The 24141-nt window shown below is 39.3% G+C and overlaps 2 protein-coding genes across 2 annotated transcripts; both read right to left on the minus strand.

Moving 5' to 3' along the window:
• Positions 1–6626: 6626 nt before the first annotated feature.
• Positions 6627–13171, minus strand: slc38a8b (solute carrier family 38 member 8b). Its single transcript, XM_071489066.1, has 10 exons — positions 12842–13171; positions 11616–11814; positions 9336–9492; positions 9139–9243; positions 8981–9038; positions 8580–8694; positions 8353–8500; positions 8056–8258; positions 7583–7634; positions 6627–7073 (listed from the first exon to the last, which is right to left on the minus strand). Exons 1-10 carry the CDS (start codon positions 13028–13030, stop codon positions 6971–6973), a joined length of 1329 nt encoding a protein of 442 aa, XP_071345167.1. The 5' UTR covers positions 13031–13171; the 3' UTR covers positions 6627–6970.
• A 2333-nt stretch (positions 13172–15504) lies between these two features.
• Positions 15505–21067, minus strand: nrn1lb (neuritin 1-like b). Its single transcript, XM_071490137.1, has 3 exons — positions 20807–21067; positions 18385–18535; positions 15505–17197 (listed from the first exon to the last, which is right to left on the minus strand). The coding sequence occupies exons 1-3, from the start codon at positions 20865–20867 to the stop codon at positions 16894–16896; spliced, it is 516 nt and encodes a 171-aa protein (XP_071346238.1). The 5' UTR covers positions 20868–21067; the 3' UTR covers positions 15505–16893.
• Between the last annotated feature and the right edge of the window lie 3074 nt (positions 21068–24141).

The raw sequence follows: 24141 nt of genomic DNA on the forward strand, positions 1-24141 counted from the left end.
ACTGTTACTGTGGCCAAACAACTCTATCTTTGTTTTGTCTGTCAAGAGAACATTATTCCAAAAGGCCTGCTCTTTGCCAATAAGTTGACTGGCAAACTGCAGTCTCTCAACAATGTTCTTTTTGGACAGCAGAGGCTCTTTCCTGATACACCTCCCATACAGGTCAAATTTGTTCAGTCTCTCTGTGATGGTAGACATGTGCACTTTGGCACCAGCATTTGCTAGAGTTACTTGCAGATCCAGTAATGACATTTTGGGATTCTTGGAGACTTCTTCTTGCACCAAAGAGTCTGCTTTTGGGCTGGATTTTTCAGGATAGACAGTCCTAGACTCAATCATTGGCACCTAATCTGGAAAACCTGACTCTACATTAATGGATCTGAAGGAGTGAAGGTGTGATAAATGCAGGGGTGTTGTTACTTTTTTCTTTTTTGGTGGATCAAATGTTGGCTTCTCCAAATATGCTGAAAAAGACATGGACAAAGACATTTCCATGGAGTACACTTAATTTTTGTTCAAGTAGCCTGAAGCTGCTTTATACATAACTAATTACGGAACAATAAACCCAGTTTATTGACTGTGTGTCTTGTAAAAATTTCTAAAGTGCTAATTTGTCCCCCAGAATTTTTCATTAACATTGATTATCACTCAACATGGGCATACATCTTTTAATGTTCCATGAGTGATGTTTCTAATAATATGATTATGATGGTCTTATATATATTCAAAAAATATTATGACTATACAATGACTATGTACAGTAGGGTGCATGCAGGTGAAGTGTTCTAATTTTCAGTTTATTGGTGAATTTAGTAGAGTCTGAGCTCCTGCCTGTTGAATAAACTATATGATCCTCTTTTCTACTGGATTTGTGTGTGTGTGCATCTTTTCAGTCAGATTATCAACAGTGAACTGATCTGTGCCATCATGTTATATAATTATTAGAGCTCTCTAGAGTGTGAGCTGATGAAAACTGACTTTTTAAATATTGCATTTAAATGCCATGCTTGTATGGGCTTTACATGCTTTTTGTATCTCTGCATTTGGTTTTCCCATCTTTACATCACACAGATCACATATGTTGCCATTGTAAAGGCAATTCAGGCTTTAACAAGAAATATGTGGCAAAGTAAAAACAGGACACTCACTGGAGTCTCATTCATAAATAATGGACCTTTGGGATTTCCAGGTGCAATTAGTATTTCCAAAAATGGTGGGCTGTAAACATTTTGTCCTCAGATTTACTGCTATATCAGTGACACCTCTTGTAATATTAATGCGTGCATTATGGAGTTATCGTTCTATTTATGGCTTGATGTTCCTACAGTACTGCCCAAATGCATTATCTCAGACTATGTCCTGTGGAGGAAGGCAGTCAATCCAAGAAGGTGTTTGAAGAAGTGGAGGGAAAGGGAATGTCTTACTTTGGAAATGCAGGTATGAGTTATGGAAATCAATAACCTAAAAATACAAATAATATTAGTCTAGAAGTTGTTGTGAAGGGAAACCAAGTTTCTTCATTATTACCACATAATTTAATCTAGAATCTGTAATCGTCAAGCACAGAACTTGAGTAAATGTAGTTAGTTATGTTCCTCCACCTTCTTAACCTATTTTTTTTTTCTTTAGCTGTGCATATAATAATAATAATAAAAGCTCATAAGATGAAAATAGTGCATCTCTGTTCTACTCTCAATGGGAGCTGAACTTATGATTATTTTTAGTAAATTGGGTAAAATCTGTCTTTAAGGGAATCTTATTTTGAAGGTGAGTAGAGTCATGTATTTTTTTTTTTTCAACAGGCCCTCAGGGGACTAGGAAAGCTCTACTGAGTTTACAGTATACAATTCAAATCCTTTAACAATTTATATTAAAGCAAGTGGGGTTTTAAAGGTCATGTGTGACTATCAAAAATAATTAAATGTGCTGTGCAAATGGTAAAGGGCAAAAGGGCAGCCACTCTGCAGTTCCCGCCCACCTTCAGCTCACTCTGGTCTCCACTAACAAACCAAATGCATGACTCAGTCAGTGAGAGTGTCCTGTGAACAAAACTACCACACACACAAGTCCTTCACACTGATTGTAGTGTAGATCACTTTTATCACTGTGGTGTTCATGTAATCAATACTTAGTCTGATATGTATCCAATAGGCCATATTACCTACCGTTAGATAGAAATGGTACATTTAATCATAAATGTGCACAGAGCGGTAGAGAGGAGAAATGTATTTGTCAGTTTAGCCCATTTCACGCAGTTTTGACACCTTGCCTCATGACATTTTTGCTCCTGCCTAGAGTGCTGCTCACTTCAACATCCCCTTCAAGCGAACTAATGTCGACAGTCATCTACTGCTCTTTATATGGGTTATTGGTCCCACTTCGTCAATTTACAAAATATTTTATTTACAACATAAAATGATGTAAATAGCAGCACAGCTTTGGAGTTGTTGTAAAACACCAATTCATTTCTATCACCAAAATACTGGAGCTGCTGATTGATCTGCTGGTCGTTCAGGTCCATCTAACCCACTCACTTTCACAGCTGAGAAGGAAGGTATGCCATTTATTGCTGCTCGTGACAGACAGATGCAGCAGTTGTCTTACTGATGCGGTTGCCCTTATTATGTGAGCCAACGGTCTGTCATATCACCAGATTTATGTTTCTGGTGAGCACTGTCACAGATGTAAGTGCATGCCTAAGAGGAGAGAACACACTTATTAATAGTGCATCTATAGAGGTAGTGTCTTCTTAAACCTTGTGGTATGACTTTTATTCAACATGTGTGGCTGTCAAACACTTACCAGAGTGAGCTGTGAAGCCTAAATGGATGTCGATGAGCACCGGAGAATAGCAATTCATTTACATTTCATTTCACTGCAGATCCTGTATGTTTGACAGGCTGATTTCTGTATCTGCTGATAAAACAGCAATATGTACACTGTATCTCATCCACACCAGCTCGGCGATGCTGGATTTAGGATTCACCACCAGCTCCCTTAACTAAAAGATAAGGCTGTCGACCTTCTCCAGGTTGAAGGATCGGGTGAATCTAAATTTCTACAGATGGAGGATGTTTTGAGCAGGAAATCCCACAAAATTTGACACTTAGCGACTTTCAGGTACTGCTGCAGACACTGGCTCACTGAGCCTCCAGGCACCAGGTCCAGCAAGAGGTTAAAAGAGATATATGTAGGCTTTGCTGTCGCTACATAGCCAATGTTATAGCCGGCTGTTTTCTTACCACTCTAGAAGAAAGACAGTGAGTTCAGGGTCAAACTTAATTCCTTTATTCACTAAGAGCTGTGTCCAGCAGTGGAAAGTGACACCAATATTACCTATTGCTTTACTTCTATTTCTGTCACTTCTTTTCCTATACTGAAATTAGCATGCTAGCCAGCTACCTCCAGTCCAGCCAGCCCATCTTATCACTTTCTGATAGCGAGTCACTGTCCATTCTGGCCTGAAGAGGCAGCACTGCTCAGAGGGCATATTATAACCTCTAGTTTTATAGCTAAAGCTCACAGTAAGGGACCATCACCACCACCCCACTCCCAGCAAGAAACTATGTTCGGCAGCAGAGAAAACTTACATATAGCCCCTTAAATGTAATCCTGCACGGATTGCATACCACATCTGATGAACAAAGCAATTACAACACAACAACAGATTTAATGACAGCACACCGCATGGACAATCTAGCTGTCTCTGAGACTTGTTTCATTGTTTATTTTCTGTTTCTGTCATTGATGAGTATTCGACTTCATACAGCCTTAAAAATAATTAGAAATGTCAAATTAAATGTTAAAAAGGTAACCTTAGTAAAAGGAAAATTGTGCTGTTTGCGCCAGATTTCAGTGTAACATCTCCTCGAGAAGAGGAAAACAAGGAAAACAAAATGGAAGCAAAACACAATCACATTGCCATTGCTCTCCACCACTGGACACAGCTCTTTATGAGTAAAGTGACGATGAAGTTTGATGCTCAACTTGCAACGTTTCTATTAGACTGGTGAGTAAATAACTGTAAATGTTAATGTTGGATATGCAGCAATAGCAAAAAACGCTCCTTTGAAGCACATCAGCTTAAAAACAGATCAGGTTTCACAGTGTGTTTTTATTACATTCTCTGTTCTTTTCAGAAATTATGTTTTTTCAAAAGAAACACGTCTATCAAAATAATCAACAAATAATAAAACTTGTTTAAGTAGATAAAGATAAGGTTTTTAGTCAATATGCAGTTTAATGTGTAATTTTGGTATTATGGCATTTTCACATAACATTTATCTCTAAATAAAACACAATGAACTATGCAGTAATGTTAAAACATTTAAAGATCATAATGAAAAGGACCAACATTCGTGCATCGTCAACATCACCGACACTGTACAATTTAATTTTATCTTGATTTGCTGCACTCACACACACACACACACAAGGTGACAGGGCCCTCTCCTTCACCTGAGCTCATTGCCACTGCAGCGATTATCCCACAGAGTTCAGCCCGGAGGTCAAAGATCTGCTGTCAGCACTTCAATAAAGGCCGAGCAGCAGAGTGATAGATGCATGTTATCTCCATCATGATGATCTCTACCTGCTGGTCATAACCTTGATTCATAGAAAACAAGGTCATACACATACATGCACACAACCATGTTATACATATAGTACACTGTTAGACACTCACAGTCACTAGTGATACAGAAACATCCTTTTTCCTATGTGGTATGGAGAAAGACACAGACAATCATAAAACTGACAGTTATCTGTAAATTAAACAGGCGCAAAATAGTTTTTCCCCTGTTCTTAAAACAGACACACACACACACATACACACACACACACACACACACAGATAATAACATAAATAACATGCAGCTGTCTGTTTTCATTCAGGCCTTTTGCTGATGCTCTTATCAGCAACAATTAAACCTTTAGAAGGGACGTCGCCACAAATTGCCATTTCATTAATTAGCACCGCAAGAAGCCTACATTACAAGTAATCTTTCAATAACAAAGTGGCTACAGGGGACAGCATAATAATGAGGTTGGGAAATGAGTTTTCAGAGGCCGAGGAAAATGAAAAGATATTGTAATGCAGAGAATAATGGATGATTTTAGCCGTGCTAGCGGCATCGGTCTAGTGATGGCAGCATCAGTCAGTTGGTCGCTTTAGTCAAGAGTGAAATACCTCAATAGTAGGACAATTGGATGGACTGTCATAAAGTGTGAGACACATATTCATGTCTCCAGTATCAAAAGGTAAAATTTCGATTGGTTTTCTTCTATTCTTTGGTTTATTATCTTATTATCAAATACCTGTAACTAACGACATTCCCATCAGCTTCAGTTGCTACAATCTGCTCAACACTACAAAATTAGCAAATGTTATCATGCTAACATGTTAAACATGTTATCATACTAGCATGAGCTTGCAGCTCAAGACACCAGTGTCATCGCACAGCTTCAGAGAGAAGCTAGTGTGGCTGTAGACTCTTGTTTTTGTTTTGTCATTTTTGGTATGACATGAAACAATGTCGTAGTGAACTCAGAACTGTGACAAGTAGTGCATTGGCAGAAAAGTCTAAATGCATTAAACAGAAAACTGACTGGCGTACTAAGATCTTGATAGCTGTATGCTATATGGCTGTATTTCCTAGAACTGCTGAGTTGCCTCTACAAACCTGTGGGCCAGTTTACAGTGAGTGCAGAATCCAACAAGGAGTTTGTGGACTATATGATTTTCAGTGATTTATTTTCACTGCATTTAGTGGATTTAGTCATATAGCCAGAAGGTTGAGATATAATCCCAAAGGCTAAACACAAGTAGAGTATCACCGTTTGAGGTTTGCCCTTAAGGACATTAAAGCTGCACGAGATGAAAAAAACCTATTGCATAACTAAAGCGCTGATAAGGAGCAGCTGTGTGTTTTCCTAGATGGTCCATTTTTGAAAGATGTTCTGAATCACTTTGTGTGTGTTCAGACAGATAATTACAGTATGCAAATCTCCCACACATTTCTGTGAAATTAGCATGGTTGATTTGTTGCCTTTAAGCAGACCTCTCCAGGCACAGATATGACGCCCGTTTTCTGCGTTTAATGTAAATCATTACTCACTCATACTCTCACACATGTGTAAGCATGTGCACACTCACAGGCAATGTGCCATAACTCCCTTAAGCTTGAAGTCGATAAACAGTGATTTTCAGCACACCCCAGCCATCCCTCTGTGCTCAAGGAAAGCTGCAGATGGTCACTCATATGGATCTGGCCATGTGGAGGTCAATGGAAAAACAGAGCTGAGAAATGCAAAGAAGGGATAAGAATAATGTACTTCTAAGAAAAACAATATCTCATTTTATCATAAATGTAGACACCTATTCCAAGGACAATGAATCTATCTGTTAATATTAAAAAGTTTTGGTTTTTTTTGTTCACTCAGACATGGCATACTTATTCTCATTCTCAACTGGCTTTTCTGTTATCTGTGTTTCCAGTACCCCTTCTGCACATATATGAATGGATTTATGGAACAATGTAAATAAATAAATAAATAATTCCTCAGTGGTGCTATACTGCCCCCTGGCAGTGCTTTGCGAACACAAATAAAGTCTCAAACAGACAATATATAGTAGATATATTATTGATAGAGCAAACAAAAAGCAATAAAATACATACATTCAAACATAAATATGTTTATTTCTATACACACTTAACAATTAAATATGTTTTTTTTAATTTAATATAACTGTCCACTGAAAAAATCCGTTCAAATTCAATATTTATGCATCACACAAATGAAAATATTACAGTCTCACATAGTAAATATATTTTAAATCAAGGCCTCTGGATAAAAGATCACATATACAACTAAAAACCACCTTTCCAAATGCAACATGAAGTTGTGCAAAACGAGATAAGCGTCACAGTGAAGCAGCTGCTCCAGACAGTGGTGATAATGGTGGTGAAATTCAGAATTTGTGAAGAAGCTCCATGACAGCGATGGTTGTACTCTGTCCAAAGATGAAGACTCCAACTACAATGGTTATGACTCCCCAAACTGTTAAAATCATCCTGCAATGAATTAAAAAAACAGGCATCAACAATATGAACCTTCTACGTAACAGTAATTCTTAGAGTAGATAAAATCTACTCTGGAAACTAACGCCCAAGTGGCTTTAGTTTGATTTCTACAAAAAAAATCAATAACACTTTATTTTTTGAGTTTCCTAATAAGGAAAGCCCAAGAAATGTTCCTGGACAAAATAATATACTAATTTTCAGGAAAATATTTCTTATCTTGAAATCTCCAATTTAAACCAAAGTCAATATTCATTCATTATTTGAAACTCACCTGTTGTGAACTGTCTCAGTGACTGTCGCTGGCAGTTGATATTAATTAATTAGAAGGAAGTATCCCAGCGGTACATTGCCTCTATTTTACTCACAATTAGTAACAAATTACAAAGTTCTTTTCAGAAAATGTCTTTTTTTAGGAAGTAATTCAGAAATTATGCATGTGTAAAATAAATTGTTGCCAAAATAATGTCCAGCACATATGACCCAGTCAAGCATTCACTCACCTGATTCTTGGAGTCACAGTTTCAGTTTGCATTGTGAACACCAAGCAAAGACCTGAAACAGACAAGCACACACACCAAATTTCGAACCAATCAATCTTTATTTGTGTTGTAGCATCTTTTAATATAGGTTAGTCCAGTTTAGGAGTGAAACGATTAGTTGATTAATCAGCCCAAACATTTTGGGTTTTGGATTGTCATATGGACAAAACAAGACTTTGTGATAGACATTCTTTTCTATTTGCTTTTATGCTATAGAGCAAATAATCCATCAAGAAAGTAACTGGCATATTAATTGATAATGAAAATACTCATTAGTTGCAATCTTGCAATTCAGATGTTCTACTGACAAGCTCAAAATAAGAGTATGAATATGAATATGAATGTATAAAAACACATCCATGTCCATACAAATCTGATGACGTTATTACAAACACAGATGCACACACATATTTAAGTTAAGGTTGTTTTCATACCAGGAAAGATAAAGATGAAGAAGGCACTGATTCCTCCAATGACACTGATCACCTCGCCCATGTCAGGGACGTACATGGCGATGAGAAGAGTGATGGTGATCCAGATCACAGTTAAAACAACTCTGCAGCGACTCTCAAACGAGTGAGTGACAATTCCCCGACGACGCCTTTGAATTCGTAACATCAGGTTCAGGACAACTGATCTTTTCCACACACAGCAGAGAGACACCATATTAAAAGACACACATATGTAAGCTCACCAGTTATACAGAACAACTCAACGCTGGTGGCGCTTACCTCCCCAGGAGTAGGATGATAGGATAGATGGTGATAATTGATATTCCAAAAAGGAGTCTGGAAATGATCATGACCACATCATTTCCTGGATATGACATCAAGATATCTGAGGCGACAGCTCGTCCAAATGTCATGAAGCCGTACACACCTGGAGATGGAGAGGGTGGATATGATAAGCAGCTTCAGATGAGCCCACGCTGAACTGAAGTTTGGTTTGGTGAACTCACCAGTCAGAGTGTAGATGAGCAGACAGAAGAACATGGAGACCACAGAGATGACCACCCAGTGGAAGAGCTTCTGGTTCTCCATGCTGCTATAGATTGCTATACAGGCTTCATGGCACTTCAAACACATGCAGACACACAGATTAATGAGAGTGTTTTGTTTTGAGGGGGTTCATAGGTCTCCTGTTTACACAGAGTCTGACAAGTGAGTATGTTGTGAGCTTAACCTTGCAAACCTCAACCAGTCATAATGTGACAGGAACAGTGGGAAGCATGCTCCACATGCTTGTTTAGTCGTCTGATATTGATCCCATATTTCTTTGCACATTTGAACAACATTAACTCGATATTAATTCACCTAAACATCAGGCATATTGTGTAGGTGACCTCTTACATGATCCTACCTGGAAGCCAAAGCAGATGGTTGGCACAACACTGAACATCGACGCCCATGAACCTACACTAAAAACACCGAACACACACAGACAGTTACTGATGCATATTAAGTGGAAAGCCAGTGTTAATTGCACATATGTATCCATTAAAGAGCAGGGTTACTGACCCTTGGCTGTGCTCTGGAGTTATTATCACCGCATGGCTCTCCATCAGGTAATATTTGACAATCACTGCCACACACAGATATGTAGCAGCCAGTGTCCCCAACACACTGACGGAAGGAGGAAACAGTTCAGTCACAAAAAAAAAACGTACAGTCCGAGATGCATAGTTCTGACCACAGGTAAGAGTTGTGTAGGCTACCTTGTGTACTTCTGGATGCCGATCTCTTTCGGGATGGACAGTGGTAGGATGATGACGAGGCACATGACAAAGAGGGCAAATCGTTGGTCAGTGTACCAGTGATACGGCATTTCTCCCTCACTCGACCCAGTCACCGTCTCATATAAAGAAATACACACTGGAGACACAAAAGAAGAGTCAAAATCAATCTGCTGCAACGTGGAGGCAACAATATACAGGACAACAACATTCAACATTCATTTAAACTTTGCATCCTGATGCAGTTTATGACTTTTTAATGGTGAGATAAAAGCTCTGAGGTTGGTGGATGAATTCACAGAATATGACGAGTGTGTTCAAAGCTCTGTCACAGTTCGTCTCTGACCTCTCTTGATCCCTCCTCTGGACCTAGCATCCTCACTGTCACTATTCCTGCCTCAGCCCTGCCACCCTCCATCCGCCCACCAGATGTCCTCAGACTTTGCTCCCTGTGTCAGTCACCGGATTGCTGGGTCAACCTGCTCACACATCTCCAATTCTCACTCATCTGAGCTCCCCTGCCCTCACACCCACCTGCTCCCATTTTTCTAATGATCCCAGCCAGTACTTCAACCAGTTGTTTCCACCACCTCCTTGTCAGATCGTCTACTTAAGTCCCAGAGGGTTTCCCCTCATGCCAGCTACCTGTGTGTTTTGATATCTTCCTGCCTACGAGTCCATCCAGCTGCCTGGTTTTCCTGTTTATCCATAAAGTGTCTTCTCCATAACAATCTCACTAAGTGCTCCATCTGCACTGTGCTCTGTGCACAGTTTCTGATCAAATGTCTTTTGTTTTATTGTTTGTTTGTTTGCTCTGTTTAAAACTGGAACAGAGCAAAAACATTAAAGGGATTTGAAGGGTTTCAGAATGACAAAATGACAAAGGAAAAATGAAAGGGGGATGCATTACTACTCTCAGTCACGTTTACCTTAGCAGTAGCTGGAATGAAAATTAAAGTGCGGATGATTCATGGTCTGAGAGAGATTAATTTTTTTGATATGGGAAGTGGCTGTTAAATTGATCACAAACTCAGTCGAGTGCCTTGATAATATGAAACCATTCAAATGCTGGAGAAACAAATGCTGAGTACAAATAGAGCAGTGCTTGATGATGATTAACAGATGGTATGAGGAGGATGGTGGTGGAGCCTGGTACACTTTCATGTTTATTTCTAACAGGAACTCTAAGACCCAGTCAAGCACATATTCATATTTGCTAATTTATGTTTTTGCTGACATCATGTGTTATGTTCTGCTAACAGAGATGTGTGTGTGTGTGTGTGTGTGTGTGTGTGTGTGTGTGTGTGTGTGTGTGTGTGTAGGTAAAAAAGTCTGGAAAGCGCAGGTTGAAACAAGCTTTTCACCATGTAATATGAAGTAGAATATCAAGTTGGTCTGGACGGGTCTGAGAGGCAATGTTTACCATGGTAAGTTGCACTTGTCTTGATAATGCAATCTACACTCTGCAAACCTTCAAAGAGACCCTCATTTAGTGTTGTTGCTCCTTCTCAGACTTGTGAGTGGACTGGTGTAAAGTCAACACAAAGGAATACCTAATTGGCGTTAGGACTTGAAATGGACCTGTACAGGAACATTATTGGCTGTGGCCTTAGAAGGAAGGTAAAACCCCAAGTCCAGAGCCTGATCTGTAGGACAGGCCACATATCACCACCTGTAACTAGCACTGTTGTGGGTGTTTTTTGTTTATTTGTTTGTTTTTTGTGCTGTTGAGTTTTTTGATCATGTTATATTAGGGGTGGACAATGCAACATTTTTTTGGGGGGATCTGACACCGAGAAACACCAGGACCAGAATCACTGATAAGCAATAAAGACACTGATACTTGTATGTTTCCCCATTGGCCATAGCTCTTTCAAAATGATTTGGCCCATACAGTTTCTGTTTACAGGGGGCATTTACAGGCAGTGTGGCCAATTTAGCGCCTTTGTCACTAGATTTAAATGTAAATTTATAGACTTTTCACACGGTGAGGCCATACAGGTTTTGACCTAGTTTTGTTGGTATCAATCCTACTGACACCTTCATACTCTAAGTTTCGATTCACCAAATGTTTACATGATGAAGAATAACCATGTATGTAGTATGAAGCAGTAAGCATGTCCAACACACTCACAAGAGGAGGAAAGAGTTTGTAAAAGAAGAAGCATGTAAACTATACGCATGAACAACACAGTCCGTTTTAAGTAATGACAGATGATATGTTGTTAAAATAACATAATTCATGGTTAATCTGGTTCTTACATTTCTCCAGCTGGTCCTGCACCACCACCAGGAAGGCAACACATATCATAAAGAGGTTGAAGCAGAAACAGACCTCGCAGAGTTGACCCACAGCTTGTCCACACACCTCTCTCACGACATCCTGATAGGTTTTCTGTCTGCTGACAGATGAGGCATAGCCAAGGATGACCAGACCACTGATGAGGAATACCAGGGATACCTGCCAGGACATCAAGGAGACGAGCACAACCTCAGTCTTCACTCACAGACTGGGCTGATATTGGCCCATTATTAGATGGTGGGGCCCTCAGGCACAGACATATTAAGGGAGGAGGATGCCCCCCCATCCTCCTGCACCTCATCAGCATAAACATATCGTTTCCTACAGCTAATTTCCAGTGACAAATAATATGAAGATTATTTTCTCAAGTAATAAATGAATCATTTGGTTCAAAAACATAGTTAAAAAAAACAACAAAAAAACAATAAACTTAAAGAATAAAGGTTTAAACAATATTAATACATACATCTTCAAGAGCAATATTTGACTATTAAAATAGTTACTGAATCACTTTCTGGCAATCAACTCTGATTTATTAATTGTTTCAGATCAAATTCTTTCTAAGGCTTGGTGCCACAGCAGATTGACATATTGTACACATTAACATCACTAATTTCAGTGTAGGTGTACTATAGTGTATGTTTGAATGCAGTCACTGTATTTTTGTAAAGACGCACAAAAAATACAAATTGGTATCAGTAATATCCAATAGAAGGATAAATAAAAGGACTTGAATTGGGATCAGGAGCTAAACAAGTGATTGACACTGAGCTCTCTGACTCTCCAGAAAGAGTCATCACTTCAAACAGAGTTTCCTGCTTATAGGGCCCCCGGGACCTCTTGGGCCCCTGGGCTTATTCTTGGAAAGCCCATGTGGGCCCCACATCCATCCTCACCAAAACTGAAAGCTTCATTAGAGCTCACCTGTGAAAAAGATGAGCCTCTTTCACACCAAGGAGAGACGGGAGAGTGCTGACTCTATAGAGTGCATACACAAAACTAACCCCAAACCCCCCCGAATAGCCAGATATTTAAAGTTACACGTCAATAAAAACTAGCATCTAAAGTTACAAGTTATTACATTGAAATAGTGGCTGCACGACATACAAACATTTTTTTCCTGAATGATAGCCTACAATAACACCAGGAGTGGGTTCGTTTTCCAGGAGCCTGATGCTGCACTCACCATCTCCACAGTGATGGCTGTTGTCACTCCCCCCGCCTTCTGGAAAGCCCAGGGGAAGTTGAGGAGCCCGGCTCCCAGCGCAGACTTCAGCATGATGAACACGGCGCCGAAGGATCCGAGCCGCGGAGGATCCGCATGGGACGCAGACCGGGCCAGCAGGCTGATGCTCTCCCGGGCCAGTTCCTCCATGATCCCGTACCAGCTCCGAGACTCACAAAAACCGGGACTAGAAGCTTTGACAGCTGCTTTTCTGCAAAGATTTCGTGTACAACTAAATTTTCCAAAGCAGCCCAGGTGTTTGGTTCATCCTGCAGCTTCTCAAGGATCAAACCCAGTGATTGGGCAGCCATGCAAATATATGGGCCTGCACCCACGACCCACGTGGTCTAACTGGGTATTTTGACTATTAAACATTTCACTCTGAGGTGATAAATTTGACAGTGAAGTGAGTATATTTGCTTGTGTCCTCTCCCGCTCTCCCCTTATGTCTGTCTCTCTGATGTACAGATGAAGTAGCAGGCCTACTGCTAAACCAAAGAAATAACATAGTATATTATATATTATTACCTATTATACAAGCTATTATAAGATAAATAAACATCTAAAAGCATAACTAAGTAATAGACTAGTAAGAAAAATGCACACATGTACCACATGTGTGCATTAACATGGATTTACCTGCTGGGGGTCTACAGGGAAAAACTGGCCCGCCTGTTCTTCCCACTGTCCTCACAACCTATATAATTTGTCTTTTTCTGTAATATTATTATTTTTTATTTATTTAGAATGTGCAACACACAAGCACAAAAAACAAACAAACAGAAAGTCTTAAAACTAGATTTTGACACAGAGATCAAAAACAGGGCGTCAGAGTGAAGAAATAAGAAGAATCATATGAAGAATTTCTTGGCAGCACAGCTTATAGGTTTGCAGCATTTGTTTATTTTCTGGTAAAATAAAGTCCTGGTCATCTATATTTGATTGTACTATCTACTACGCATGGGATTCATAATCCCAGCCATATTATATTGTACACACCATCTGTTGCAGAGCAGAGGGCACTGGTCAAAATCCCATGAATGCTGTTCTCCATCTCATTCAGTTTCAGAGAGGATGAATATCTTTGTTAAGAAAAAATAAATAAATAAATAAATAAACCTTTGCTGTATCTTAAACATTTCAACAGCTGGATGCAGAATGCTTTGGAGCACCTTAAAAAGATTTCATGGTGATGTTGCAGATTTTCTGAAGTGAAATACAGGACAAAGAGAGATTAGAGTGAGCCAAGGTGTTCTGGGGACAGTTCAAAGACTTAGTAGTTGATCCTCCAGGCATGTACTGTTTTCAGAAATATCTCAGGATTTCAACACAAAAAAGTAAAGAAAAGGCCTTATCAATTTTTAATGAAGTTACCCATGTAAAACTGTAGAATAAAAACAAGATGATGATCATCATGACATGACATTACAAAATTATGTTGACGTGATAGACTGTCATAAAAAAGATGTAAAGAGAGCAACACTGGGCTGTTTTTTATTTATGTATTCATTATCTATTTAGCCCAATTATCGGACTGAATTGTGATTTTGTTTCATCGGATTCTGTTTGAATTTAATAATTGAAAGAAATTTAATTCAGTTCAGAGACCTCAACGATGCTGAGGTGATAATTATTTAATTCACTGCCTTTAATTAGCTTGTGATTGTTTAAAAAAAGATAGTGAAACGCCTGCTGCAAAAGATGGGAGGACACATTTTTTTGAAATTCTAACAGACTCGTAATTGATGTTTGCGGATGTTTACACTTCTACAAAAACTGCCTTCAAATTCCTACTCAAACCACAACACCATTATATAGTTGTTTTTTTTTAAGATTTCATACTTAAGAATCAATCTCAATACAAACATGAAAGCTCTGCCTGAGGCTCAGTCAGATTTGAATCCCTCTCTCTGTCTCCGTGGTGACCTGCCATGTTTTGCGCAGATTGTGCACGGTATTGAAAATCAGTAGTTGCAGCCAAATCAGGGTTATAATCTGGATTTTAAACATGTAGTCTGTTAGCAAAAAGTAGACAAAGCCAGAGACTTTTGACATTTAGTCTGATTGATTTCAGCTCAAAACAAGAGTCAGATACCACAGTCATGTGCAAAGTGCAACTGGAATCAGCCCTACAAGCCTAAAGCTGGGAAGTGAATGAAACAGCAGTATTTAAATCAGCTATTAAACATGCTTTTTGGTGACCTTTGGTGAAACACGAATATAAAGCAGAACATCCACCTGCAGTTTAAGTGACCACTGCAATAACTTCTTATAAATTCAGCATGCTGCAGTAATGAAGTTATCTCCTCTGACCTCCAGTTGTCACACCTGCTCGCATCATGTTCAAGTCATTCTTTATGACATGCCGTTGTCGCACAGCCAATCATTATCATTGACATTTTCCATTCACGGTATTCATCCTCCAGGCTCTGAGGCACTGTTTTCAAGGGTTTCGAGGTGCAACCTGCTACACTGGATGAATAAAGACAGATGAGATTAATCTACTTATGATTCTGCTGTTATGAAACAGCTTAAGAGTATTAAGATTAGACACAAAACCGACATAGAAACACACAACTTCAAGAAAAGCAATAGTTGCGGTTTGAGGGGAAAAAAACTCTGTATTGTGTCTGTCAGCATAACTTTTAATTTAATTTCTTGTCAGGTTAAAAATTAGAGTGAACCAAAGAGGCATGTGCCACTCTATAATGCTGTGAAGAAAAAATAAATAATGCAAATAACCAAAAACAAAACCAGAAAATGAAAGAGCAAATACATTGATAATGTGAAAACCAGTAAATAAAATCCAGTGGGCTGGCTCAGTATAAAAGAAAAGTTATACATTAACATTAAATAACATTACAGCAACTGTTAATGTTATAAGGATGAAATCTGGGAACACTTCTCCTTCTTCCCACCACTGACCTATGCACTTAGCATGTACTGTCTTTATGCTTTTTAGTACATTGTAATTATTTATTGTATTATTTTGTCCTATGTGTTTTGTTGAGCTGTGGATGCTCTGTCGTATGATAATGTGCTATACAAATGAATTTGCCCTGCCTTGCTTTGCCTTTTTATTTGGCCCACAGGGGATGCCTAAAGTTATCAAACTGATTAAAGTAAAGCTTTACTGTAACCAGCAGTTCAGAGTAGAAAAAGCAACATACAATATAACTGCTTAAAAAGGACAGGAAAACCACTGAGAGGAGTCACATGATATGACACAATTTTAAACAAGTCATAAAATTAAGTAACAACATGCACACACTGCAAAGAATCCTTCCACACACGAATCTAATTTTCCAACCTTAAACCAGTCATACACAGTGATGAATTAAACTGTCTGCACTAAGACACTGTTTTGTGATAATACTCTCCACTGGGTCACACCTGATTGGATCACAAACAGATCTGAACCCCTGCCATTAAAAAAAAATCCCTCAACTCTCTCTTGTCCTAAAATCACCCTGTATTACTGATGTACTGTAGTACCGATAAAAATTGAGGTTTATACTACTACTATTAGCTTATTGGCAAGCTTTTTCTTTCAGTTAAGACATCTCAGTAATGGGAGGGCCTTCTTCGTCTCTCCCTGGATTAAACAGTTTGTTACTCCAGACAGAAATAGTACGACCATGAGCAATAGTATGTGACGTGAATTTAATTTAACACTTGGACTGGATACGTCCAGTCCACGGACCTAAGAAAGTGACACATTTAAGCAAAAACCAGTATGGATCATTTAAATATTTCTGTCCTTTTTGTCCTCTCCGAGGACAAAGCATGTAAAATCATACCAGTAATGATTTGATGAGTTAAATACAGTAGATATACCACATTGTCCATGTGAAAAACACTGAACCAAATACTTCATTAGTTTCTAAAAACCTGATTAAGGATCAAAATGTAATCATGACAAGTCTGACTTGTGAAGAGTGTGCACAGTCATGTGTTTGGATCGTAGGGGGCGGAGGACTCTCTGATGACCAGCTCACTGATTGATCAGCTAACTAACTCCTGAGCAGAACTAGAAGCGTGCTGCACACAGGGAACAAGAGTGTGCCGAGGGCCGGGCTGTGCTTGTATGTTTGCCCTTTCAGTGTTTCCTGGTTGGTCTGGTCAGAGGTGGGGGGGCTCTGCTGTGCAGGCACAGTACTAGATGGGAGGGTGGTGCGGCTGGCACACATGTCGTAGAGGTTTCCAGAAAACTGAGTCTTCCTAGACTCTTGTCTTAGAGACTCCCAGACAGCTGCTGGCTCTCCGGGACAGCCGGCCAGAGCTGAGTTAGCACACACGTGGAACGCATTCCAGGACCTTCAAGGAACCAGGACAGGAAGAGATGTCATTGTTAAGTTTAGTAATATTGTGACTGTATTGCATTTTTCACCAAGAGAGTATGTGGAGTAAGTAAACTACAATAATACAGTGATGAGATCATATACAGTTGACACCTGTGCAGATGTTGAAGAGTAAATAACGCTCTTAAAAATCTTGTTTTTCCTGACTTCCAGTGGTTTAACTCTTCATGCTGCTGCAGTGATGTACTGCAGGAACCTGTGACGCACTGTAGGGTGTGGTTGCAGGTGCAACAGAGCACACCTCTGACCACTTCTAACAGAAACAGCTTTAGGAGAGGGCAGTGAAATTATATGGTGTTAAAGTACTCTCTCAAGTTAGAGAATTAAAGATGCAGGTTCTATTTGGGAGCAGTAAACATGCTGCAGGTACTCTGACAGATTTGCAACAGAAGAAAAGCTTGTGTAATTGGATCATGTTTTTTTAAAGGAGAGGAGAAGATGTTTTCTCTGCAAACAGCTGAGCTGCTGGATGTGAACACTGATGAGACCAAAGAGTCTGATCTAAAACAATAATGTTGCAGGCCACAAACCCATCTGGACACCTCAGGGTCACTCAGGGGTGATAATTCACAATAAGTTGGTTCGTCACTACAAGCAAACATTGACATCCACTTTAAACATAACAATACTGAGAGCTTACCAAGCTCTGTGAGGTGGAGCTAAATACCAACATGCTCAAAATGACAATACTAACATGCTGATGTTTAGCAGGTATAACATTTAACATTCTCGCCATCCTTAGTCTAGTGTGTTAGAAAGCATGCGAGCATTTTTTTCAATTACACAAATCAGAAAGTATAGCTGAGGCTGATGGGAATGTGATTAGTTTTGCAGGTGTTTAGACGTGAGAATCCACTAAAAGCCAAAATAATGTCCATCTCACAGTGGTCATCCTCTGGTGACCCTGAATTTCTGTGCAAAAAAGTCATGGCACTCCAGTCAATAGTTGTTGAAATAATTTAATTTGGACCAAAGTGGTGGACTGACAAACAGAATGACAAGGTACTGTGTTACTGCCATACTGCTAACTATAATAGTACCAGCATTAACACAAAATAGAGCCTCTTTAAGAATTACAACTTAAACAATTTGAAATAAGCGTGACTGGGTGGTTACTACAGAGACAGACAGACACATACACACCTGCAAATTGCATCGATGTCCTGTGTGCTCTGGTCTTTTTGTGTTTCCACCAAACTATCCCCAAGTGTGAGTAAACACTGAGCAAAACTCTTGTAGATGGAACCACATGAAACAGGAACTGCAGCTCCGAAAGTCACAGGGACCAAGCCCGCTGGGAAGGAAAAGACAAGAGAAAACTATATGTCAATGCCATACCAAGATAGTTTTATCACAACTGGTATTAATAAGTGAATGTTTTATGGGGACTTTTTAAACATTGTGTGTATGTTTAAAAAAATGGGGATGAGAGAGAGAAATAAAATCTCCACAATCTTGTAAAGTGAAACACAATGTTTATGGCATGATCCATCCGGTGCTTAGTCGGATCAAACAAATACAGAAATATGTTGTATTCCATTCATCTGGAGGGATTATACATCCTCAAAGCCAAATTCAGTGTAGGACCACAAAACCATGTGTGAGCTGTCTGAGTGCATTGATCAGCTCATACATAACACATCCCTAAAATTGGTTTTTAGTTTTCACTAAAAAGATTCTGAGAAGCTGTGATACAAGGTTTGACTGGAATATTGAAACACTGATTTGGGACAGAGGATATCTGGTGAATGTATGTTTGAGTGAGATTCCTCCCTGTGCACTGGACCCATACAGCTGTTTTGTTATTGGTCTTGAAGACGTCTCTGAACAAAGCCAGTTGTCGGCAGCCTTGGTTAAGCTGTTCCAAGGTCAGAGGTGCAAATGGCCAAAGTATGTGGACACTTGAATTTGAGGGATTCGTCACACCGTGGACATTAATCTGCTGCTGTAATAGTTTCCACTCTTTTGGTTTCAGGCTTTCCACAAGAGGTTGGTTCCTGGTGACAACTCTGACAGCTCTAATGTTAGCCTGAAATGAAAATCGGGATGACGTCAAAACCAAACTTTGGCTAACTGACATTGAGACATTTAGCAGACATTAGCTTTTGGTCACCATACCTTACGATTAATGATGAATGATAATGATGAATGAACACCCAATACTGTAGGTCAACAAGCTCACAGGAAAGATCACCGATTACAGTGACATTATATGTCAAGATGACGTTGGCATGAGATGTTTGGATTCGGTTACCTAACAACACAACATAAATCAATATTCTACATCAAATTTCTCTTGATATTAGACAAAGTCATGACTGAATTTTGGTAACCTGGTGTCACAATCTACATTTCAACCAAATATCAACATCCAATGATGTTGGTGGCCAGCTTCGTGCCTTTTTGTTTGTATTCAAGTTCATCCCTGAAGACCTGGCTCTGTGCAGGCTGGATAAGTTCTTCCACCACAAACTGAGAAACAATTTCTTTATGGACCTTCTTTATGGTACGTTGAAACAGGAAATGGTGTTCTCTGAAACCTAAAAATTTGCCAGAGCAAGATTTTGACCCAACAGAGATATTCATCGGGCACTGGCATTGTGAACTGGCACACATTATGAGCTATCATGTGATGATCTTTTATCTGAGATCTACATTTAAATTGTTTTTTGATCCAACACCCAAAAGATTGAGTTGAGTTTTATAGTACACTATTTTGACAAACATCTCTATATGCTGCAACAGTAATATTTCCCTTAATTTGAACTGAAAACACCCCCAGACCTAAAGGGGATGGGGGATATCCGCATACTTTTGGCCACACTGTAGAAACCAGAGGCTAGCCGTTGCATCCACAACTCTCAGACTGTGGAACCACCTGCCATAAAATCATCTTAGAAATCACTTTGATAGATAAACTTTACTGTAATCATCTTTACAGTACATAATCTAACCATGTATGAATACACGTGGTTAGTTAATTTATACTATATCCTACTGCCATTTTTTCATTATGATTTTATTGCCTGCAAAATGTTTAGTTATTCTGATCATAATTTTTTTTCCTGGAAAAAAAAACTCGCAAAACCCTCGAAAATATAACACAATTCACACCCAAATACATGATGTTGTACAACCAACTGCACACACACACACACACACACACACACACACGTACACTCACAGAGAGAGAGAGAGAGAGACAATCAGAACATGAGAGGACAGCGAGCATTTCATTAAGGTAAGTGCATTTGTAAAAGCTTTCTCTCCTCAGTTTCAGAATAAGCTGAATGAAATATCTTTTATCGGTCATGTTAACTACCTTGGACTTTTTCTAAGAAACCTGCTGAAATTCTTCTAATCAACCTGAGCTCCTAACTGAAGAGAAGAGATGTTTTTTATGAGGAAAAAAACTGTAAAAACAATGCTCAAAATGAGACAGGCAAAGCAAACTCAGCACTGTTAAACTTTTCCCAGAGGATTTAAATGCACATACTCTCACACACAACCACACACACACACAACACAGTCAGACAATAACTGGAGAGTAAAAAGACATCCTTACCAAGGCAGAGAGCGATGGGCAGCAGCAGCATAGTTGCGGTGCCCAGTTGGGACTTCATCATTTGGCTCAGCAGAGTCCCGTGGAGCTGAGTCCCCTCTGAATCTGAGGCTCTGATGTGAAGCTTCTGCTGACTGTGAATCCAAACAGTATAAAGTTGTGCTTTAAAATGTGTTGTGTCCTGCCATCCACTGGGAATTCATCAGATTGCAAAAGTACAGCAATGCACAGAGGCACAACCCGGCTGGATTAACAGTAAAAGGGGCCGATGCATTGCAGAGAGTAAGAGGATGTTGTGTGTGTGTGTGTGTGTGTGTGTGTGTGTGTGTGTGTGTGTGTGTGTGTGTGTGTGGAAGCATGTGTACTGGGGAGGGGCACAAGGCAAGAGGCATAGAGAGCTTGGATGCAGCAGACCAATGAAAACATCACAACACAGCACACTGGATTAGAACGATCTCATTTCCGGTCTTCAGTATTTAGAACGTTTATTTGAAAAATGTATAAAAAATATATAGCATATGGACTAGCATTGATTCCTCTATGCACTCAGGAATCATCTCTGCCTCGTTCATGCACATCTATCTGCTGCAAAAACCTGGCTTTACTATTGAACAAGGGGTTTCTCACTAATGACAGTGGAAGGAAATATAATCAGAGGTGTCAGGAGGATTCTTTTTCATGTGGACAGATGGATGACGTCCCAGTGAGGATGAGACAATCCATCCCACCTGGGAGTCCAGCATAGATACAGAGCACCCTCTGAGAATAGCAGCAGCCCATGTGAGAATCATCTAAAGCTATGTGGGTCATGAGGGGGAGCACTGTCATGTGTTAAACAGTCTAAACTTAAGACTAGACAGAGACAGAGAATCAAAATTACATGCATACTCTGTTTAAAGATGGGTGACTGTAAACCATCTACCTTATTCCCAACTTTCCTTACTTGGGAGCCTGTCTCACATCCCTGCCCTCTCGCTCTCAGCCTCCAAATCCCCTGCTACACCCCCCAGATGGCTCACACTACGTGCATTAGTATAAGTCCTGGTTCACATCTGTATACTGACACAGGAGGAATGGTAACCCATTGTTAATCTGCAGCTTAAAACAACCATTAACTGCAGAATAATCTGTCTGTGTCAGAGGCCGCTGCCATGTATCAATACATCATGGGAGCTACTTTGGCAGCATTTCAAACCATGAGTCTTACCAGAAACATTTGTATTAGCTCAGCAAAAGTGTTTGTTTGGTTGGTTGGTTGGTTGGTTGGTTGGTTGGTTGTTTTGTTTGGTTTTACATTCTTACCTTGCTCAGAATCAATCAAGCTGGACGTAAGACATGTTTCCAAAATGTTGCGGAGGCCCTTATCGCAGCATGATTATCAGTCACATATTGGTGTAATGTTCAATTCCACATACTTATTATGTCCACATACTTTTTGACCATGTAGTAAGTGAATACTGTAAAATCATCGTGCAACTGCATTGTCTTTGACCCACAACCTTATGCTGCCTTCAAAACGTCCTGCAAGAGGATTGATGTTATCTTAGTCTCCAAGCTTCTATATGATGTTTTTACTGCAGCTGAAGCATTAAACTCTGTAAGGTGTGTGTAAGAGAGTCCTCCTGCTAACAACCATCCCACACAGATGTGTCTAGTGCTGCACTAATCATTCTCCTACCAGCAACATCCCTGCTGACCAGGAACTTTCTTACCTGGTTGCTTCATTGCACAAGAAGCTCAAAGTAGGATGTGTTCTGACCCTTGAGTTTTCCAACCCATTGTGCTCTTGTGAATCACAGACTCTGTTTGACCTACACGTGCGACTTTCCCATTGTTTTCTGATAGTTCACTCACATTTTCGCAGACCACAGTGCAGTTTTTCCGCTAAAAAAAAAGTGGTGTCATCTTCAGATACAGTCCTCTATAGGCAGTTTATTACATATGTATTATTCCAAATCAGGTTGTAGGGACATACTGGCTATGTCAAGGTCACTCAAGTGTATCTGCATACAGTTTCAGTGATACTGCACCAAAAAAAACATTTGTAGACTATATGAAAACGCTCGCCCCGTGTGGTGGCTGAAAATGCTCTCATGGAAAACAAAGGGGTTCAGCCTAAGTCACAGTAGCTACACTGAATTTCCAATAATAATCCATTTTAATGGCCAAAACAAAAGGATCAAAACATTTATAGAAAGCCTAATGCACCTCTCAGCTGTATGCTCAGTTTGCTGCACTCACATTTTCATGTTTCCAACTTAGATGCGGTGTATACTGTAGCATCAGGACAAAGAAAATGTGGATATTTTATTTTAACACTAGCTGTAGAGTATGAGTTTTGAATACTGTTTGATTCTTTTTGGTACTAATACCCTAACAATAACTAACAATAATAAGTTTTTCCAGTACCTTACTTTGAAAAACAAATATGTTTTCACTTTTTTTATTAATTTAACAAAAAAACTAAGATTTATTTTATTGTTAAATGTTGCCTAAACATAAGCGGATAAAAGAAGAAAGCCTCAATAAAATGCAAACATTACAACTGACAAAGATTTTGATTTAAATCAGCAAATATTTGATCATAATAAATAAGACCCAACCCTAAAACAATCTGAAAACTACATTCATTTTAGAGTTACATATATAAATCAGGACAGATACAACAGCCCTCTAAATGCGTCAGTTGATGGTATTTTAAATGCCTAAAAAATACATCAAGCTGAGCCATATTTATAATTATGAAAATGTCGACAGAAATAATTCACACAACAACAGACTCTTTGGAAAACTGAAGCTTCCATCAAGCTGTGAATTTTGTTATATGTGTTACTATTATGATCCAAGAAACAAGTAGCATGATAGACTGAGAGTGACTGGTCTTTAGACAGAAATCCTGCAGAATCTCTGCTGTGTTTTTACAGATACCTTAAATTACAAAAGACACATGAAGCGCGTCACATGTTCTATTCAGAGAAAAATATTGCTGTGTTTCTTGTTCATTATTTTCAAAATATAAGGACCAATTTTAAGGCAAACATGTAATTTTTGACCGGATTATTTTGTTAGCAAAATACAATGATTAATAATCCCTAATGAGATTTAATATAATGGCAACCGTTTCTTCCAGGCACACATCAAACTTTTGCTGTCATACACTGTATTTTAGGACCACACGTTACTTAAATTGTTAAATTTTATTCATTACATTATTAAAGATGTGATAATCTGACATGAGAAGCTGCTGTTTGGCCGAATGTAAAGATGGCTGTGGTGAATGGCAGCCGCCATAGAAGAGGAAGAGAGAGTTGTGTAAGTTTGATTGACAGCCCTGGATT

Source organism: Trachinotus anak, unplaced genomic scaffold, assembly GCF_046630095.1.
Source record: "Trachinotus anak isolate AG129_WGS33_773 ecotype Australia unplaced genomic scaffold, CSIRO_AGI_Tana_v1 ptg000011l, whole genome shotgun sequence".
Lineage (NCBI taxonomy): Eukaryota > Metazoa > Chordata > Actinopteri > Carangiformes > Carangidae > Trachinotus > Trachinotus anak.